The 20,980-nt window shown below is 36.2% G+C and overlaps 1 protein-coding gene across 6 annotated transcripts in view; it reads left to right on the top strand.

The window, feature by feature from the left end:
• Positions 1-498: 498 nt before the first annotated feature.
• The window catches only part of LOC136125958 (sodium channel protein type 1 subunit alpha), a 93,141-nt gene continuing 72,659 nt past the window's right edge, over positions 499-20,980 (top strand). For all 6 annotated transcript variants that reach the window (XM_065880985.1, XM_065880984.1, XM_065880982.1 and 3 more), the window contains exons 1-5: positions 499-762; positions 14,709-14,827; positions 16,937-17,026; positions 18,546-18,674; positions 20,382-20,473. In XM_065880985.1, the coding sequence (XP_065737057.1) occupies positions 499-762; positions 14,709-14,827; positions 16,937-17,026; positions 18,546-18,674; positions 20,382-20,473 (694 nt within the window). The remainder of the gene's footprint in view (positions 763-14,708; positions 14,828-16,936; positions 17,027-18,545; positions 18,675-20,381; positions 20,474-20,980) is intronic.

Here is a 20,980-nt window from a genome sequence, read left to right as displayed (position 1 = left end):
GTTCCTGTCTCGGCAAAGCACAAGAATTAATAAACATGGGACATTTAACAAACCCGAGATAGAAAACTTGTTTGTTAAGCCAAACTCATAGAGGCAGAAAGTAGAATGGTGTTTGCCAGAAGCTGGGGAAGGGGGAAATGGAGAGTTGCTATTTACTGGGCATAAAGTTTCAGTTATGTAAGATGAATAAATTCTAGAGAGCTGCTGTACGACTTCGTGACTATAGTTGACAATACTGTCTTGCATACTTAAAAATTTGTTAAAAGGGTAATGTTAAAGATCTCAAGTTAAATGTTCTTACTACAGAAAAAGAATTTATATTTAGTAATTCCATTTGGATTTAATTGGAAACGAACATTTCAATCCTCTAGCTCTTATTTCATGACAGGAGTTTGTAGATATTAAGATCTCTTAATCTCCTTAAAATATCTGTATTCTTTTTTTTTTAGGACTTTCATATGCAGAGTAAATGGTGATTAAAATGTGCAGGATGACAAAATGGAGCAAACAGTGCTTGTACCACCAGGACCTGACAGCTTCAGCTTCTTCACCAGAGAATCTCTTGCAGCTATTGAAAGACGCATTGCAGAAGAAAAGGCTAAGAATCCCAAACCAGACAAGAAAGATGATGACGAACGTGGCCCAAAGCCAAATAGTGACTTGGAAGCTGGAAAGAACCTTCCTTTTATTTATGGAGACATCCCTCCAGGGATGGTGTCAGAGCCGCTGGAGGACCTGGACCCGTACTATATCAATAAAAAAGTGAGTGTGTTTTATCAGGCATATTTTGCTGCTAATTGCCTTACAGTATACCTTGGACTGTTATAGCACCAACACAAGCTAAGTTAGCACAAAGTCTAAGTATCCTTCTGTTTAGGAAATAAAACACATTTGCACATGTTTTATGCATATACATGACAAATAAATTGATTATATCATAACAGATGGAGCTGTTCCAAATGCACAATAGATACCTAAAAATAAATGTAAGTTGTAGGCAGCTAAGTTAACAAATTAAAAACATCTCCCCAAAGATTGTATTTACTATTTATGGGTTTTCTGTACTTGAAAATCTTGAAATTATCACAAATTATAAAGACCTCAAAAATATTGGTATTCATTTCTCATGGAACAAAATTTGATGCCACAAGGGTTTTCAGTTTCTATATTATATATAAATATTATGTTATATATAATATATCAGTTAACTTCCTGAAGAAACTTTTTTTCATTGGGAAAAAACATTCCTATACAAACTATAGTTTAAAAAATTATTTAATCTTTTGGTGGAAATATATTGATATTGGTAAGGATGACCAAAAATATAGTATTCTGAAGAACATATAAATGATATTTGAATATCCATGCTTGAAATGAAAATAGTAAGCACCCAGCCTTTCATTATGACCATGATTTCACCAAACCAAGAAGAAAAGTGTAGAAAAAGATAAAAATCAAAAAAGATTATTGTATTGATTTTAGATTAAATTTATGACTAGTTAATTTGCAATATTTTATTATCCTTATCACCTAGAATAATATATTTGTGAACTCTTGGTGGAAAGGTACAGCACAAATACTGTAATTAAGCAAATGAGATCTTTTAGTTAAACATGGGCCTTAAAAATACCCCCAAAACGTTTAGGGATGCTTTTGGTTGCTGGCACAGTTATCATGTTAGTTTTTATCAAGTGCATAAGTTTGGAATTTTAGTATTTGGATTTGAGACAGTTTTGTAAATACATTCTCATTGACTACTACAACTTTCAGAGGTAAAAACCTCAATGTTCAGATTTTTAAAAACACTTTTCAGGATATAGCCAGCTTAAGTATAACACACTTTTCCTTTTTAAAAACTGATTTGACCATTTTACTGTGAAGGAAGAGATTAATAATTTTCCGTAGATTCATTATCATTTATTTAACTTTGCTTTTTAACATTGTATTATTAAATCTTAGTAGGTAAGCCATGATCTGTTTCATAACTTCCATTTAAATTATGAGAAAAATTGAATTTTGTCATTAAATCACTCCTTTGGAAATTAATTTAATATGATATCTGAAAAGCTAAAACCCAAATTAAGCAGACTACATACGAGGGGTTTATTTGTATAAAAAAAGTAAAAATGTGGATAATCCAACTATTCATACATATTAACTTATTTAAATTTACTCTATTATTGAAATAATGACTCTGATGTGTTCTAGCCAGAAATTCATTAACACTAAAGTATGTTACTTTATTTATAGCCATTGGACATAGCCAATCTATTCAGAGCTGCTATTACAGTGGGTTAGTGGGCTCCATGCTCAGCAGGCATTTTGCTACTCCCAGACATCCAGCTCCCACCTCTCCAGTAGTAACCACCATCTAAAAATTATTAAAGCCACCCAGAGTCTACCACTTCATCAAACAGGGCTGAAATCTAGCATCCCATCTCCTGTGCTGTGTCCTTATCTATAAAACAATAAATGCATACATTGAGAAAGACCAAACTAATGCGTGTTGACAAGGGCAGCTATTCTTCAAGTAGAAATGAGATCATCCAATTAATCTTTTCCTTTAAATTAAAGAGTTTTTAGACTGATAAAATTTGTCATCTTGAGGGAATGTCCCCAAACAAAGCCATCCACAATTGGTTTATAATGAATGAGATATAACAAAGGATATAAAGGCAGATGGAAAGCAAAATGATGCAAACCCATCCAAATAGTTAAAAGAAAGGTCTTAAAACTGAGGGTAAAAGACCAATCCTGAAGGAATGACTATTCAGTCAGATTCTTGTGGTGAAGTAACCCTTATAAACTTTGTTAGGTTCACATTCAAACTTGCCTTTAGCATCTTCTGTCCTTATCTTCAAATGTACATTGTGTGAGGAAGGAAAAATATTTTGGTATTTTGGAACAAATCACAGAGTGCAAGTAGCACAACCTGGTAAGAGAAATATTGTTATCAGGAAGGAGGTTTCCCCAAGGTGAGGCACATGCATTGCTTTCACATTGAGCTGACATCCAGCAAGTCTCCAAATGTAAGTCATTCAACAGAAATACAAGTGAAACTTTTTGCAGTACTGAAAATTAGTTTTTAAAACTAACATGGCATGCTTAAGACATGATTGAGCTATGTGTTGGAAATTTCCTTCTTTTGCATTTACATGTTTTATAACTTTCTGTGGTTGTGTGTACACTCTTTCTAGTCTTAAATTTTTGTTCATAATTGGATTATTTCAGTATGGAGGAATAGTCTTAAATTCTGAATTAGCTTCCTCTGATTGAAGCTGGAATCCTTAGAAAAATAATAACCTTTTAAAAATGATGAATATTTCCTTTTTCCACTTGATGACCAATTTCACTTTAGTGACTTGAGTATCTGAGGATGGCAGGGTGATCTTCTTTAAACAATGCAGTAGACATGCACAGTACTCCCAGCATAGATAAAGGGTCTAATGATGGAAATGTTACTGGGGAAAATGCTTCTTAGGATGAAATTTCCCACCATCACTGATATTGGGGATGTGCATTTTATTGCCTGAGTGGATTGTAATATGCAAATATTAATCAGGCTAGTGACTCCCCTAAGTTTAAACTCAAGTACAATACTTAATGTGTCCTTTGTATGTATATCCCAAGTCTCTGGTTTCTTTCTTAAAAATATATAGAATAAACAAAGCAAGCCTATTACAAAAAATGGTTGCAGAATCTATGTTAAGTTTTAGGTTAAAGTACAAGGGTGTGTATATATAAAGAATCTACATGTAAGGAATAGAAAGGACACAAACCCCAGTGAAGCACTCTGTGATCTTCTACAGTGTCAGTGAGCTTATGAAAATGTCACTGCTGATGGTGTATTTTCAGATGGCATATGCCCACATATTTTTATCTTCTTTGCCCTAGCTTAAAATGTACAAATTATATAATATTCAAATTTTCTGTTGAAATTGTTAAAATAGTTTAATCCATGGTCAGTGATATTGTGGTAGTAACTCGAGAAATAGTAGCAACTGTCTCATGAACACTCACGGTGCATGGAAGCACTTCCAGACCCTCAGATGTTTTAAGCCTTCAGAAGTCCGAGGTAAGAACTAAGGAATAAAATAACAGTGCTATCAGAGGAGAGTCACAGAATTTTCCATACCATGTTAGCTCTGGTCCCGTGGTCTTCAGAACATGATTCCAGGTTGGGTTCCTTTTGTTTGTTTATTTACTTTAGCAGTGTGACAAGGCACATTTTAGCTCGTGAACACACCTTTATTTCCTCATGGGATTTTTTTTTTTTCACAGTTTCGTTTCATAGCTTCGGCTGATTTTGCACCATTTGGCTATACATTCAAATTCTTCACCCACTCTTTATTACAGAAAACTTCTTCCTTCTCATGTTCTCTTAAAATTACAGATGACTCATTAGTACCATGGAAGAAAATATCCTTTTGACAGTGTGACAGGGTACTGGAAATAGAATGAGGTATGTTAGATCTGTAGTGAAAATGCATGTTTGTTAATTCTGGAATGTAGAAATGTATCCATTTAAAAATGTGCTCTTTCCTTGATTGTCTCTTCGATGTTTAAAGACAATTTATTCTCCCTTTTTATCAGCTCTTCTAAAGAGATGCATGCTCCCTCTTTACTGGGGCCGCACGAAGAATCATATAGGAACTTGTGATTTTAAATTCATGCCTGGTTTGTCATTCCACAGGAGTTTTTAATTGTTACATGGGGTAGGGAGAGTTGTTTGTTTTCTTTTTAATTGGGATTAGGGAGTTTTTCTTGAAAAAGGAGTTTAGGGCTTCCCTGGTGGCGCAGTGGTTGAGAGTCCGCCTGCCGATGCAGGGGACACGGGTTCGTGTCCCGGTCCGGGAGGATCCCACTATGCCGCGGAGCAGCTGGGCTCGTGAGCCGTGGCCGCTGAGCCTACGCGTCCGGAGCCTGTGCTCCGCAACGGGAGAGGACACAACAGTGAGAGGCCCACATACCGCAAAAAAAAAAAAAAAAAAAAAAAAAAGGAGTTTAAAAGAAAATCAGAAAAGTAGATGGTAAAAGCTCAGGATTCCATGAATTGTCATATTTATTTGTATATCATTAGCTCTTCTAGAATTACCAGTCACCCAGGCTCTCCCTTACTTGCAAGGCACTACAGTTCACTTCCAAATCTTTCTCTTACCCATTCATTATTTCTTCCTTATGTCCCTTCCTTCTTTGTCACCTCCCTGTCTCTGCCTCAGAAACAATCCCAAAATGATGAGGATGGTAGTAAAATAATGATTGCATTTATTAAGTACCTGTCATATTAATAAGTTTCCCTTCAAGTGAAAGTGACCAAAAACCAACAGAAAGTAGTTTTTGAAAACAAACTAAGCAACAAACAAGTAAATGTATGTGTGGGGTAAATCTGGTCTTAACATCAAAGGATCCAGTACCTAAAACAACATCATCAGGACACAGTCCTTTTCCATTTTTGGTTCTACTTTCACCTATACTGGCTGCATTCACAGGCTGGCTCTTCCCACGAGATGATAGAAATAGCTACCAGTAGCATGAAACTAACATCCTACAGCCTAGTAACCCCAAGAAAAAGAGCTCTCTTTTTCTTCAAAATTTCTTGCACAAGTCCTGAAATTCAGTCTAATTAGGTCACATGGCCTCTTCTGAACCAATCACTGTAACCAAGGGTTTGTGATGCTCTCATTGGCCAGATCAGCATCACATGTTAACCAGTGTTGCCAAGGGGTAGGTCAGCTCCATCCAAGCCACATGGCCAGACAATGAGGCAGAGGTTTTCTCTAAAAAGAAGAGATGGAGACTTTGAAGAAGGTCAGCTAGGCAAGCAGAAACAGTAGCTCTGCCCTATGCACTGTGCATTAGGAAATTTACAGTTCTTATTTAACCGACATGTCCTTCCAAGATAATTCTTCTCTTTGTTTTAAAATGATGAAAGAAGATGTGGTACATATATACAATGGAATATTACTCAGCCATAAAAAGAAACGAAATTGGGTCATTTGTAGAGATGTAGATGCATCTAGAGACTGTCATACAGAGTGAAGTAAGTCAGAAAGAGAAAAACAAATATTATATATTAATGCATATATGTGGAACCTAGAAAAATGGTACAGATGAACTGGTTTGCAGGGCAGAAATTGAGACACAGATATAGAGAACAAACGTATGGATGCCAAGGGGGGAAAGCCGCAGGGGGGTGGGGATGGTGGTGTGATGAATTGGGCGATTGGGATTGACATGTATACACTGATGTGTATAAAATTGATGACTAAAAAAATAAAATAAAATAAAATAAAATAATGAAACTGAGATAAAGTTAATTTTCCTAAGATCATAAAGTTACTAAGTAACAGAGACTAGATTTAAAACCAGATCCGTCAGCTTCCATGGCTCATCACCATGCTACTCTGGGTTTGCAGTTGTCACACTAATGATACCAGTGGAGAAGAGAAGTCAGTGATAGACTCTAAATAAGCCTGTCACTGCTTTCCTGCCCCTCCACTCATGCCACTTTGCCATCTGTACTCATCTCTTAGGCTGGCGGTATTTCCCAAACCTGACTTGTTGCTTTACTACTTCTGCTCAATCAGGGGCATCCCCCGCCTTTATAAAAACTAAAATCTTTGAGACTCAGGGGGTCTGGATCAGCTTCTAAAATAATTAGAGAAGTACATTTCCCACCGGATTCTAATAGGGTGATAAGCACCTGTTTTTCAAAGAGGACAGATTCAGGAAACTTAAATTATTTGCCTCTGTAAAGAAATGGCATTTATATTGGGATCTCAAGGGTAGAAAGAAGAAGGGAGAGAAACCTTCCAGGGAAAGGGAATAGCCCATAAGAAGACATGTAATATAGCAGGACTGTAGTAAGTAAAAGGCGAGTAAGATGTGATTGGGGAGGTGGCCCTGGGGCTAGATCAAGGCTCCTTTTAGGACATCTTAAGGAGTTCGAAGTCTAAGGGCAAAATGAATTCTCTGAACACTTTGAGTAGAGAAGTGACAATGTTCATTTCACTTTTTTTTTTTTTAATAAATTTATTTATTTTTGGCTGTGTTGGGTCTTCGTTGCTGCGCCCACGCTTTCTCTAGTTGCAGCGAGCGGGGGCTACTCTTCATTGAGGTGTGTGGACTTCTCATTGCAGTGACTTCTCTTGTTGCGGAGCACGGGCTCTAGGTGCACGGGCTTCAGTAGTTGTGGCACGCGGGCTCAGTAGTTGTGGCACGCAGGCTCAGTAGTTGTGGCACGCGGGCTCAGTAGTTGTGGCACACGGGCTTAGTTGCTCCGCGGCATGTGGGATCTTCCTGAGCCAGGGCTTGAAGCCGTGTCCCCTGTGTTGGCAGGCAGATTCTTAACCACTGCACCACCAGGGAAGTCCCCACTTCACATTTTTAAAGATCAAATTGGGAGTCTTTATGGAGGCTTGGTCTAGATTTTTGACAATGAAGACAATAATGGATGGGATCAGAATCTATTTTGGAGGTGTAATGCTTATCAGATGGGAACAAATGGATGGCATTGTTTTCTGAATATGAAATTTGGGAGGAAGGAAACTGAACGGCAAAGTTCCAATGTGAGAATTGGCGTTGCTTTCAAATACACAAGTGTTTGTATGTGTATATATTTGAGAACCAGAGAGACACACATTTTTAATCCCTTAATCCTTGAGTGTATATGGCTCTTTGAATTCATTAAGGAGATTCTCATGTTTTATTTCATTTTGTTTCATTTCATCCTTTAAACAACCCTGAGGTTAGTATTGTTATAATCTTCATTCAGATGTAGAAATAGACATGGAAGAGTTTGCCCAAAGTTGTCACACAGAAAAGTCTTCAATAAAACTGGGCCAGTTAGTCCTTTTCTGTCAATGAAAAGTTTGCTGAGCATATAATAGTGTACCATACCCATGCTATGGGCTGAAGATAACAGGGATGAGACATATTTGACCCCCAGATTTTATCGTTTCACCCTCTGGCTATAATTTTTTCTCTCTGTCTGAGATAGAGGCAGAAGCATCTGTAACCCTGGCTGATAGGAGCCCAGCTGGGGAACTCTCCAGCACCGGCCCCACTGCATCTGTTCTACCCAGCTAAAGCCTAGGGACCAGCAATTTTACAGACTCTTTTCTGGGTACAACTTTTTCTCTTTTGCATGAACTTAAAGCAAAGATAAAAAAAACTCTAAAGCCTTGAGCCCCCAGACACATTTTTGTTTGTGCCTCATGCAATATTGTTTACAATTTTGAATTAGTGTCTGAGATTTATAAATCAGAAGATTGCACACACACATGTATAATCGTGCATATTTAGGATTTCTCATACTATATCAGATCTGGCATCACTGATTTGCATGCCCAAAATTGGCAGGTCTCTCACACTGCCTAGCCTCTGTGGGGCGTTTTGGTTTGTGATCCCTGGCTACAAGACCCCTGTGCAATTAGATGAGGGATGGATATTAATGCTTGGTGGTCCACGGGAGGCACAAGTCCACAAGTTGTTCTTTAGGCTTATTATCCCACATCTAAGGGGTAAGACAGAATGAGATTGGGAGGGAAAACATTTTTTAACATATTGCACACTAACTTCAGAGTCAGGTAGAGAACCTGTGAGAAAGCTTTCCATCTCTCAGTGAGCCAGAAAAGGAGGAAAATCTTGGCCTGAATCCACAGGTTATTAAGAAAAAGATAGGCAAGGAAGTAGGTGAGACCATTTAGAGAGCTCACAGGAAAAAAAAAGAAAAAAAGAATTAGATGCCTTGGAATTGGCCCAGAACAAGAGATGTCCCCAGAGATGTATACTAATCGGAATCTCTTGTCTATGCAATTCTTTACACCCAAAGCTCTGCAGCATCCCTCCTCCTGCCATGTGGTCTCATTCTGCCTTTTCCCGATGGAACCTCTTCTCGAGCCAGCAGCTTAGAGCTAGACAAAGTTGACCCCCACTTCTGGCAGAAGATAGAGCCAGGGAATTTCCCTAGTTTGAATGCCAAGGCAACATCAAGGGGAGAGAGGTATACCTTGCAACCCAGCTTAGAAGTCTGTTACCATTTTCAGAGTCACACTTGCTTATACACAGGGATAAAGTTTCACATTGTCATTATACAGAATTCTATTTAATTAGGAATTACATAGGTTTTTGAATCTCTGTGTAAAAAAAAAAATATATATATATATATATATATATATATATATATATGTATCTCCTTTCTTTGGGAAAATATGTTCAAAGTTGCAAACAATTGACCTCCAAACACATTTTTGGATCACAGTGTAAGTACAAGTTGAAAATTGCCTCTTTAAATTTTGAGGCTAAGGCATAAGTGGAATCAACCAATAGTATATTCTGCATTTTTCTATTGTTCATGATCGTTGCTCACCTTCCTCTGTTATTTCTTGCTTTTGCCAGTTCATTTACTTTTAGAGCAGTGAAATTGCAGTAAATTTGGAGTCAATCCTGTGATTTGGCAATTTTTCAATAATGTTTAGATAAACACAAAGCTGAGCATTAGGTTTAAACTATTTAAGGAACAAGACCCCTAGAATGAAAGAAAAGTTAAGATAATGGACATATTTTTAAAAGGGAACTGGAAAACTATGGCTTGTTAAATCCAGTGTCCATCCTGAGTGAAAAAAAAAATAAGCAAACACTTTCTAAAAACCCAGAGACAAAAAAAGACTACTAAATAGTAATGGGTACAGATTCATAAATAGCAATCCTACCAAATTATTATAACCTATGTGTTTCCTTATTGACTATGCAGTTAGATAAAGGGGAAGGATTTTACTCCAGGTACACAACATGAGAACTGTTAATAAAACCAGATTCACAGCTCTCCTATTGCAGGCTCACCTGAGTTATTTATTAAAAGTACAGAATACTAGGCATCAGAATCTGACCTACTGAATTGGAATCACAACACCTCTGTGAACTTAGTGTACTTATTCCCATTTTTCAAAAGAGGCAAATAAGTCACAGAAAAGTTAGTAACTTGTCCAGGATCTCAGTGCTGGAAGGCAGCACCACCAGATTTTGAGCCAGGCATCCAACTCCAGAGTCTGCACTGAATAAATACGTAAGTTAAAACAAATCCTACTTATGTTTTTCTAATTTGCTTTCCAGACTATTAAGCTTTGATTATCAGGGGTGTTTACCTGTTTGGGTTTTCGTTGTTGTTGTTTTCTTTAAAGCTAGGATTGACTTTTACCTGGCAAGGCTTGCTGAAGAGAGTATGAACTGGCAGTACGATGAATGGTTTACACCTAGGTCTGCACTGCCCAATTCAGTGGACGTTAGTCATGTATGGCTATTGTACTTGAAATGTACTTGAAATGTGGTTCAGTCTCTGAAGACATACAGTTGGTATGACAAGAGGATGTAAACTATCTCAATAATTTTTAATACTGACTTCATCCCCAAATGATAATTTATTGGATATATTGGGTTAAAGAAAACATTATTCAAATTAATATCATCTGCTTCTTTTTCTTTTTCTAAACATGGCCACTAGAATATTTAAAATCACGTATGTGGCTTAAATTTGTAGTTCATGTAATATTTCTATTGGGCAGCTCCAGTCTAAGTACACCTTCACTTACCCTTCTAGATTTTCTTCCGATAGTATAGATAGTTGAACATTTACTAGTTTTCAAGCTTCTTGGGGTCATAACTTACTATTTACCCCAAACTACTTGGGGGTCTTTGTTTTCCCTATAAACTTTAGCACAGAGCTTTGCAAATATTGTGCTAAACAATTAACACAAATCTTCTGCATTGAAGTCAATTGAATTAACAATTGAGCTGAGAATTAGATCCAGGCTGCTTTCCAGGTGTCCACCACGCTCATACATATTAACAGCTTATCATATAGGGACATTATAAATGCTACTTGAGTTTGGTAGCTATACATGAAGAGATAAGTGACAAGCCTGATCAGTATCTAGTATGTGAAGAGAGTTACATTCCTACAAATGTGTGATATTTTTATATATAGAATCTCATCTCTAATTCAGTCAAAATGCTGTTTTGAAATTGGTTCTGAGGCACAGTGTTATTCTCAGGTTAAAATGATTTCATGAGTTTCCTACAGCCTTGGGCTGTAAAAAAAATAGAAAGCCTGTTTCAAGCTGGATACTACTATACCAGCCGTTTCTCCTCCACCATCAATTTTGAAGTTTTTCTTTTCTACTGAAGTGACGTAATGCAATAAAAATTGTCCTGAGTAGTTATGTTAATGAAATTTGTATTAAACTAATTAGATTTAAAGGATGCTAAAATACTTTCCTCTAATAAGCCATTCAGTACATTCTTTGAAAAAGTCAACACTGAACTTGTACACTTAGAATAGACAAGATGGTAAATTTTATGTTATGTGTATTCTACCACAATAAAAAAAAATGGGGTGGGGGTAATAGTAACATCTTGGCTAGTCTTTTAATTCTTTCCTTTTTGATCCCTTTCTTATCTGTGAAATGAGGAAGGCAAATATCTGTATGTTTGAAAATTCTAGAGTTACTTGACCAGTTGTAAGTAAACAGCGTTCCCTTCTGACTCTCTTCTCCCTTCAATACTATCAATACCATTATTTGGGGAAACATGTATTTGAGAGTCTTTAGGGGCAAGTATCCTTTCATTAATCCTCAACACTTAGAAACTAAATGTTTGGCTTCTTCTCTGTGCAAGTAAATATAAGGAGGATGGATACAGGTAGATGAGGAAATAGATAGAAGATCAGTTACAAATAGCAAATTTGAAGTTCTAAATGGAACTTATTGACATAAAAATGGTAACAGAGTCAAGATTCTAATATTGGACTGCTCTATAATTCAGCTGTTTAAAATGAATCCATAAACACTTTAAAGCCACATTTGTGTAGTTTGTATGTAAATATATGTTTCAACCTGGGAACAGCAAAGTCCTCACAGAAGAAACCCTCTGAAATAGTCCCTTAGTGCCGGTGTTATCATCAGCTTCCCAGGAGCTCTATCAAGGATGTCTTATCTATCTATACGGCTTGTGAAAAATTAAAGGAGAACAAATATTGCTGTACAGGAAAATCTCATTAATTCCATTATACATTCTAATTGTAAGCACTTACACACTGTACACATACTTCTTATAAATATGAAGTTAAAATACATTCTTTGAATTTTTTAAATAAATAAAGAGAATATACCCTAAAAGCAGTAAAAGTTTCCATCTAAGCCTTGAACAATTGGGAATTTTGTCCTTTTGCCTTTCACTTTTGTGTCAAAATATTAATTCCTCTATGTGAAAGGACTTTTAGATTGAGAAGTATTTATCAGCATCAGGGTGCCGTGGCTTTCGTTAGCTTTACCCTGCTGAGTTCTGACCCTTTGCCCTGCCTTTTTGGGTTCCTCTTGGTTCAGCTTCTGAGTCTTGCTTCTTTTTCTTCTTGGTCCTTAGGGCAGAATTTCTTTCTCTCTCCAACCCTTTCTTTTGGCCTCTGCAGCTTTGCCTTTGGTTTCATTACCTTCTTCCTCCATCTCTTCTACTTCTTTTTTTGTTAGGTCTGCTCATGGTTTGGGCTGGAGGGTGGCCACAGAGCCAAAGACACAGGTCATCTCTTCTGCACATGGTCTCATCTCCTCACAATGAGCTGGATTATTATTCTTATCCACTGAGTGACAATCAGTACCATCTTCATTCCCCTCTTCCTCTAGCCCATGATTTAGGTCCCGTATGGACTGTAACTTCTTTTCCAAAATTAGGCTTGTAATATTATTTGAAATGAGGGAATTCTTATTTAAAAAAAATATATTCTACATTATGTTTTTACTGGCTCTCCCACTCCCAGATCACAATATTTCCATCAGGTTTTACTCAGCATAATTTTGGGGAAAGGAAGCATAGGCAATTGGTTTGCAAGGTGGACCATATTTGGTCCTGATTTAGCTCACTCAGAGCCTTTCTGTGTCCGTGCATGTGTGTACTCCCTAGGGCAAAGGCATTTGCATTGCAGAAGTCTGTGCACATTTTATGATGATCTCACAATGCCATTTAGGGACAGGGGCACTGAATGAATTAGAGAAAAAGAGCACTAAGTAGGCACGGGTGATTGCTCCTCCAATAAGCACAGGTGAAACTCTCCCCCCCTATAAATGGACGTTGTGACACAGTTTTCTTTGTACTCTGGACCCACAGTCCATCAAAGATGAAAGTGGAAATATGGAGTCAAAGTTAGATGTAGAGCAATGCATCTCAAACTCTCTGTTGTGAAGGTGTGGTTGCTATTCTATAAAATACAATAAAATTAATTTCCAGAAAGTTGAAATGAAAAACAGACCTGGAAAATACACCCTGTCTTTTCATTATTACATTCAACAGATGTAAAATTAGTCTGTCAAATTGTCTTACACGTTTCTAAATACTTACTCTCAAATCTTGTCACAGATCAGGAACAACTTGGAGACCAGCACTGGTAGGGGGACCATTTTCACAGCCCTGATTTAGGGCACTCTGACATATACCAGCGAGGAAGTGCTATTTTCAAACAGCAACTCAGTAAATGTTTTGGAGTAATTACTCTATTTCAATTTAGAAAACCCTGAAGGTAGAGGAGAAAAGAAATGAGAAATCTATAAATGACCTGAAGACTAAATGTAGAGAATAAACCCTTGTCAAAGATTTTTAGTAGAAAGTAAACATAAGGTTAATGCTTGCTATGTCATAATGTGATCTACACAGATGTGTGTCCTCAGTCAGAAAAACAGTACTTTTGGAGAATGGGGTTTAAATTTAACAGATTTGGAGTTCCCTTCTCAAGATATGTTCTTCATAGAGAAATAGGTTCCACTCCCCCCAATCTGAATGTACACAAAGGTCTTAGGAAACACTGAGTCAGAATCCTTGATACACGATTGTATGTTGCTGCTTTGTTTTTTGTTGTTGTTTGTTTGTTTGTTTTTGTCCACACACTGCTAATTGTGCTCAGATACGTCTAATTTTTAGAATGCCAGTTCCATTCACATCCATGGATCCTAGATTCTGCAGGGGCTTTGAGCTTTTCCTCTAAGAAAGCACTACATGAAATAGGCAGCCAGTTGGGACTAGAATTCAGTGTGTCAGCTAACTCAGAAATCCCAATACAGAGTTTAGCACTCCTGGTCAACAGATACTCTCCAGGGAGCTTGGCCTCCAGAAATCAATTATTGGATTACAGCCATTTAACCCAAGACTGGGTTTGATGGTGGCTGTTTTTATTTCCTATTATAAATAGAGTGATAATGTTTATTTTATAAGCAGAAATGGTAAAAGAATATTTATTTCAAAAATATTATTTGTTTTACTGAATGATTTCGCATTCCAGAGCATTAGTTTTCAAGATATTTGAAATGGAAAAGCTGAAATCACTGTAAAAGGAATGTAGTGTCCTAAGATCTGTAGAATGAAATGATACGTGCACCCATTTGAGACTTTTTCCTTTAACTCAGATATTTAAAATATTAAGAAAATAAATAAATTATCTTGGCTAACTGTCTTATATACGATAAAATTGCAGGTAAGTATCAAGTCAAAGGTGAGTTATACCATTGGATGTTGTCTCTAGTTAAGAAGAGATCCAGTAACAGTTTGTCTTCATGGTGCACGTCGGAAGTTGCAACACTGGAATAATTCATTTTGACAAATGATAGAAGGTGGGTAATAGAGTTTAAATGGTCTATACTTTTATACTTCTATGTGTTCCTATCTTACAGACTTTTATAGTATTGAATAAAGGGAAGGCCATCTTCCGGTTCAGTGCCACTTCTGCCCTGTACATTTTAACTCCCTTCAATCCTCTTAGGAAAATAGCTATTAAGATTTTGGTACATTCATATCCTTTTCATGCGATCAATATTAGCTATTAGTACATAATCTATAAATGCTTTGTAGCTAAATATAAAATTAACTTGGGAAATGTCCATATTCTGTGGTTTTATCACCCTCATTTTGTATTTTCTTTGGTCATATAAGCCTTATTCTTAAAGTTTATTACATAGATGTCACTGAAACTTACATAGTCTTTGATATTATATATGTACTATATATATATCTTTCAAATATATATTATACATCAAAGTCTTTAACATTATATATATCTTTCTAAAAACATACGTATCAAGTCCTACAAATCTAGTGTAAATAGCCATATTTATTTTTAAGATATGGTACAAAGTTTCTGATTTTCTAGAATTTGCAGTGGATAATGATATAATAGCAAAAAAATTCCATCCAGAGCCAATGTAGAGCTATCTATAATACAAAACATTTTAGTGTGCCTTAGAATTAACCTTTAAGCATATTTTCCATGGGAGAAGATCAGGGGGCTTTGGCCAATATTTAGCTAGTTTTTGAACTTTCCTAATGAAATCTGTGAGGAAGTACTGGAATATTGGCTTAATTTCAAATTTAAGTCATTGAATTATGACTCTGCTGTGCAAAACTGATTGCTTAGTAAAGGCTTTGGAAGTTAATGAAAGACGCTAAGATTGTATTTCCAAGTGGTCTTTAGGGATTTGGCTTTGAGATTCTCGTTGGTGTTAAAAAAGGATTCTGCAACTAAATTCGTCTGTTCATATTCATTGGCAAAAACCTTCACTTCTGATTATGTCTCATTTGATGGCTTTGGCAATAATAAATATAGAAATACTATTATAATTATCATAAACTTACACTACCTGATTTTTTGAAAAAAAGACTTTAAAACCTAAAAATCTGTTCTATTTCTAAACTGATAGCAAGAGATTTCTTATGGTATAAATACGATATTATTAAAAATCAAAGATTTGAAACGCAAAATTTATATGTTCGGGGTTTTTACATTTATGGAGGTTTCATCATCCTAGTTTGTGTTCCTAGTGCCATCATGTGGTCATTTGATGAAAACTTTCTTTTTCACACACGGAAAATGTTTGCTTTGGCAGTAAACTGTAGTGGAAAGAATATTGGATGTGAAAGTAATAAACCTGTGTTTTAGTCTGTGGCCAAGTTATCTAATTTCTTTAGAGCTTACGCATTATTTCTCTGATTTCTAAAATATAGGGATTAAACAGTTGTTTTTTAAGGTCCTTTTCAGCTCCATAATTCTGTTATGTCATAGTTAGTCATTGGTTTTAGCTAACACTTAGATCATGTCTACTAATATACAGACCTGTTCCAAGTACTTCACACATATTAACCCATTTAATCTGTACCTCAAACTATGAGTTCCATACCTGATTAGCTCCACTGCATAAAATTCAGTAGAGATACAAGAAGCTTCCATGGCACAGAGAGGCTGAGTGACTCGCCCAAGTCACTTTTATGTTGCTAAGATCACCTTTATGTTGAATTTTAATTACATTCACATCATGTTAAGTCATGCCTTGAAGAATATTCACTTTCAATCTTATCCAGTGCTGCTACACGTTTACAAACTCAGCTGAAATAGAGCAACCCGACCCTTAACACCATGCTGTACTTTAACTACATAAATTTTAATGTATTCAACTATATTGTATCACATGTATTTAAGAAGTTACAATTCTGCAAGGATGTGCCTTTCTCAACAATTTACTATTTTAATCAACTAAATTAGTTCAAGTCAGTGCTCTCTGCTCAAAAGCTGTACCACTCCAAAGTGCCCACAGGTTTCCCCCTGAAGTCTTCTGGGAGGTAAATAGATTGATTTAATAATAGTAGCAAAAGCCGCACTTCATACTTTTTATAAAGCTTTCTCATACATTATCTCACTTAATCTATACAATTACTCTGTGAGGGTGATATTATTATCCAAATTTTATGGATGATAAAAATGAAATTTAAAGAGATTAGATGACTTGCGCATAGGGTATTTGTCCCTGAGTCCTGGCCAAACTGCAGGTTGAGCTTTTCAATGTTAGTTTTATGTAATATGATACATGGATTTGGGTTTTCTTTTGTGTGTTCCTTAACAATGACCTACATTATTCAGCATGCTAATTATGTGCACTATTTTGACGAACTGTGTGTTTATGACAATGAGTAACCCTCCCGACTGGACAAAGAATGTAGAGTAAGTTCAACTTACGTTTTAAGCGGCCTACATGAATATGTATATGTGTGTGTGTATAGATAAATAGACATACAGACATATATATCTATATCTATATCTATATGTGTGTATTTAGTATTTAATCTCTCTCCTTCACGTGTACTTGGTGGTTACCAGAAGCCCATCATTCTTGGACACTCGCCACTTTTCCTGTAGGATCTACAGTGACCAAAGCAAATGTTATGAAAGTACTCACAGAAAGGAACCAATATGGTAGACCTTGGTTCCAGTTCATTTCCAGATGAATTCAGTGAGTCTTACACTTGCCCTAAAAGGATAATATTGAGCCTCACAAAGTTTTCACTTCCATCAGACACATCCACTCCATGACAGGCCTATATCAGTTTCAAATGTGGTCACCAAAAACTTTGCTGGAAAAAAAAAGCCCACAAAATTTGGGATTTTCAAACTTGAAAATTTAATTGAGGGCTAAGCTAACTGAAGTGAAAGGGTAGGATTTTCAGAAACCAGATGCATTACTAACTGTATTGATGGGCTCTGTTCTGGGATACTTTTGAGGACAGAGAGGCCAGATGTGTGATAAGTGCTGCTGAGTCTGCTTGCGTGGCCGAAGTGGTAGCCAGTATTGCTCTGTGCCTGCTGCCCCTTAAAACAACCACCACGGGGGTGTTTCCAAGGGCTTTTTCCCTTCCTGGAAACTTCCAGGTTGGACCCAATCAAAAAAGGGATAAAAATTCTGAAGAAAATAAAAAATTTATAAACAAAGGATTTCTAAAGTATTAAAGGTACCATGTGAGGCCTACAGGTCTCAAGTTGCCCTAGTTGCCATGATTTCATTCTCCAACTTCTGAGTCGAAGATTAAAACTTTGGAAACATCTAAGTCTCTACTCGGAAATATCTAAATTTCTGCTCATTTAAACTGAGTAGAAGATTTAAATTTTGGAAACATCTAAGTTTCCAGTCTAAGCCTCAGTATTTTATTCTAAACTAAATTTTCACCTCTTATGACCTTAATTAAACTTACCCACTTTTGAGGTTAACAAAATTCTTTTTTTCCAAGTAAATTAACCTAGCTTATCTTAAAGAAAGAGAAAAACTTGAAACTAATTTGTCAATGTTCCCTCATTCATAAAACCTGGCTGAAATTGAGTTTTTTTACTTTCTAAAGGAAGATCATGTTATGCTTCTGCGATATTGTTGATCAGCTACTCCATCATGTGAATGTACTGGGTAATTCTCAGAGGCTCTCTTCACGTATGTCAATACTAAGACATTTCAGATGCACTCTATACAGTGTGGTTCTCACCCTACTCTTAGGACAATTTAAAGCCAACTCTTCATGTGTTAGGGAGTTGACTTTAAATTTACGGCTATGTTTTATTTCCCTGAAAATAATATTAACTTGCTTAGATTCGTTTTATAATATTCATCTATTCCCCTAATGGAGTGACAAGTAATTGAAATTGCTGTGAAAGATAATGATTAGTTTATCCATTCTTTTTGGATACTTGTCTCCAGGTACACTTTCACAGGAATATATACTTTTGAATCACTTATAAAAATTATTGCAAGGGGCTTCTGTTTAGAAGATTTTACCTTCCTTCGGGACCCATGGAACTGGCTCGACTTCACTGTCATTACATTTGCGTAAGTGCCTTTCTTGGAAGCTTCAAAAGAGACTATATTTTGGCTTCTATAAGTGCTCATGCTTTTAAAGAATAAGCTTGCTTTAACTGTAGAATATTTCAGTGTGATTTATATATTTAAGCTCTGGATTTTAATTTAGCGCAACAGAGGTCAAAGTGGCATTACACTTTGGCATAAAGGCTTTGCAGTAATTGAAATTACAATTTTCACATGTAACAAACATCTGTCAGCAAATTTCATACATGCTGCTTTTTCAACAGATGCACACACACACACCCTAATATGAAAGCATAAATGTATTCATAATACATCTGTGAAAACGGCTTTTTAAAATTACAGCCAAAAACAATTCTGCTGACCCTCCAGATTTCAGTTGACCTTACCCACATCACACACTCTCCCCAGCTTCTTTGGTAGAAGAATAGAAAATAAACATCAAAACATTCTGACAAATCAAACTAATAGAAAAAATAAGGTAGTTAATATATTATGTATTTAATACTAAATTGTTATTTCATCAGTCAATTGATATTAAGACATATAAACAAACACACTCTCTCTGCCTCTTCCTATATCTTACCTGATCCTTTTCCTTTCTTCCTCTCTTCTTTCCCTTTATAATTTTCTTCATCTTTTTCTTTATATTAACCTTCTTATCCTTATTTCCCATCCAGATACACTCAGTATTATGCACAATTTCTGCAGTCCTGCTTATTTTTTTTCTTTGTCTAGTAATATACTTCCCCGAGGAAGAAGACGCTCAGAAAAGTAACAGAAAGCCACTCAGCAGTAGGTAAAATTAGAGTGTGGAGGAAGGTGGACCAATACAGTTCACTCTCATCCTTCAGGAGCTGGCATTCTTGGCCTCTTACAGGTGTAAGGAGGTGGATGGATGGGCAGAGGAGAAATGGTGCTGATATTCTCAGGGCTACGGATGCTGCCTATCTCATCTAAATTCCATATCTAGTCAGGATGATTCTTCACCATTCCCTCTGGCCACAGCTCAGAAGAAGGCATATTGGGGCTACTGTTTCTTGAGAATAAAATAGCAGTAATGGCAGGAGTAACCATTGGGCCCCCATAAAATATTGTTCTTAATTTGCCTAGCTTTCACTTAAGAGTTACACTAGGAAATCCTGATCACATACAGATAGGCAATAAGTCAATCTGTCTAAATTTCTCTTGGATGATTTCATGATTTTCATGTATTTTTTAAAAACTAATTCCATGAAACTATAGCCAAGAATTATTTTCTTTTTACTTAATTCTCCTAAATTATACATGATATCAATTGTATTGCTTTTTGAAATGGCAACAGGATTGTGTACGTTATGAAGTTTACATCTAGTTAACGGCCTTAAATTATCTGAGTAAAGAAAACCATAGTGATAGACCCTAATTTCTAAATTGTTACTTACAATATTATCATTCAAAATCACCAAGAAGGTCTTTATAAAAGACCCAAGCAAATAATATAAATCCTGCTTAAATCTTGAATAACTCTGATTTAATTCTACAGGTATGTAACAGAATTTGTAAGCCTAGGCAATTTTTCAGCTCTTTGGACTTTCAGAGTCTTGAGAGCTTTGAAAGCTATTTCTGTAATTCCAGGTAAGAAGTGATCAGTGTAAAGCATAAGGATCCTTGCACCTACAGCTCTTTCTTTGTATTCTGTTATTGTGTTTGTGTGTGAACTCCCTATTACAGATATGTGACAGAGTTTGTGGACCTGGGCAATGTCTCCGCATTGAGAACATTCAGAGTTCTCCGAGCACTGAAAACAATTTCAGTCATTCCAGGTGAGGGTTAAACACTGAGGCTCACCCGTCATGTTTTTTTCAGCAGCCATCTCTTTTCTTGACATTCAGCATTACAGAAAATCAGGGGTCATAATCATTAAAATCATCAAAATCATAATTATAAAAATTGGGTGTTACTCAGAAAATGACTTGTTATTTGATCATAAAATTTTATGTTTTCACATTTTTCATCAGCCTAGGAGCTTAACAATTTCTTGCATGAGACACTGTAATATACAGTCTATGTGATTTGCACTTAGAGATGTCCTGGGTTTTTTTCTCCACATCAGTCATAACAAGGATTTGTTCCATATCAAATGTACCAATCTGTAATTTCTTGTTCATTTTAGGCATTGATGACAATGTATATACAATGTAAATCTTAATATTGCTTAAAAAGAGAAGGGAATAAGATAATAAAGAGTAGCACGGGTCTGCATGGAGGATTATTATTATTATTATCATTTTTGTTTTGGCCATGCCGTGCAGCTTGCGGGATCTTAGTTC

This window comes from Phocoena phocoena, chromosome 7 (genome assembly GCF_963924675.1).
Source record: "Phocoena phocoena chromosome 7, mPhoPho1.1, whole genome shotgun sequence".
In the NCBI taxonomy this organism is placed as follows: domain Eukaryota; kingdom Metazoa; phylum Chordata; class Mammalia; order Artiodactyla; family Phocoenidae; genus Phocoena; species Phocoena phocoena.
Note: the sequence above shows the minus strand (reverse complement) of the source record. Positions and strands in the feature narration are given on the sequence as shown.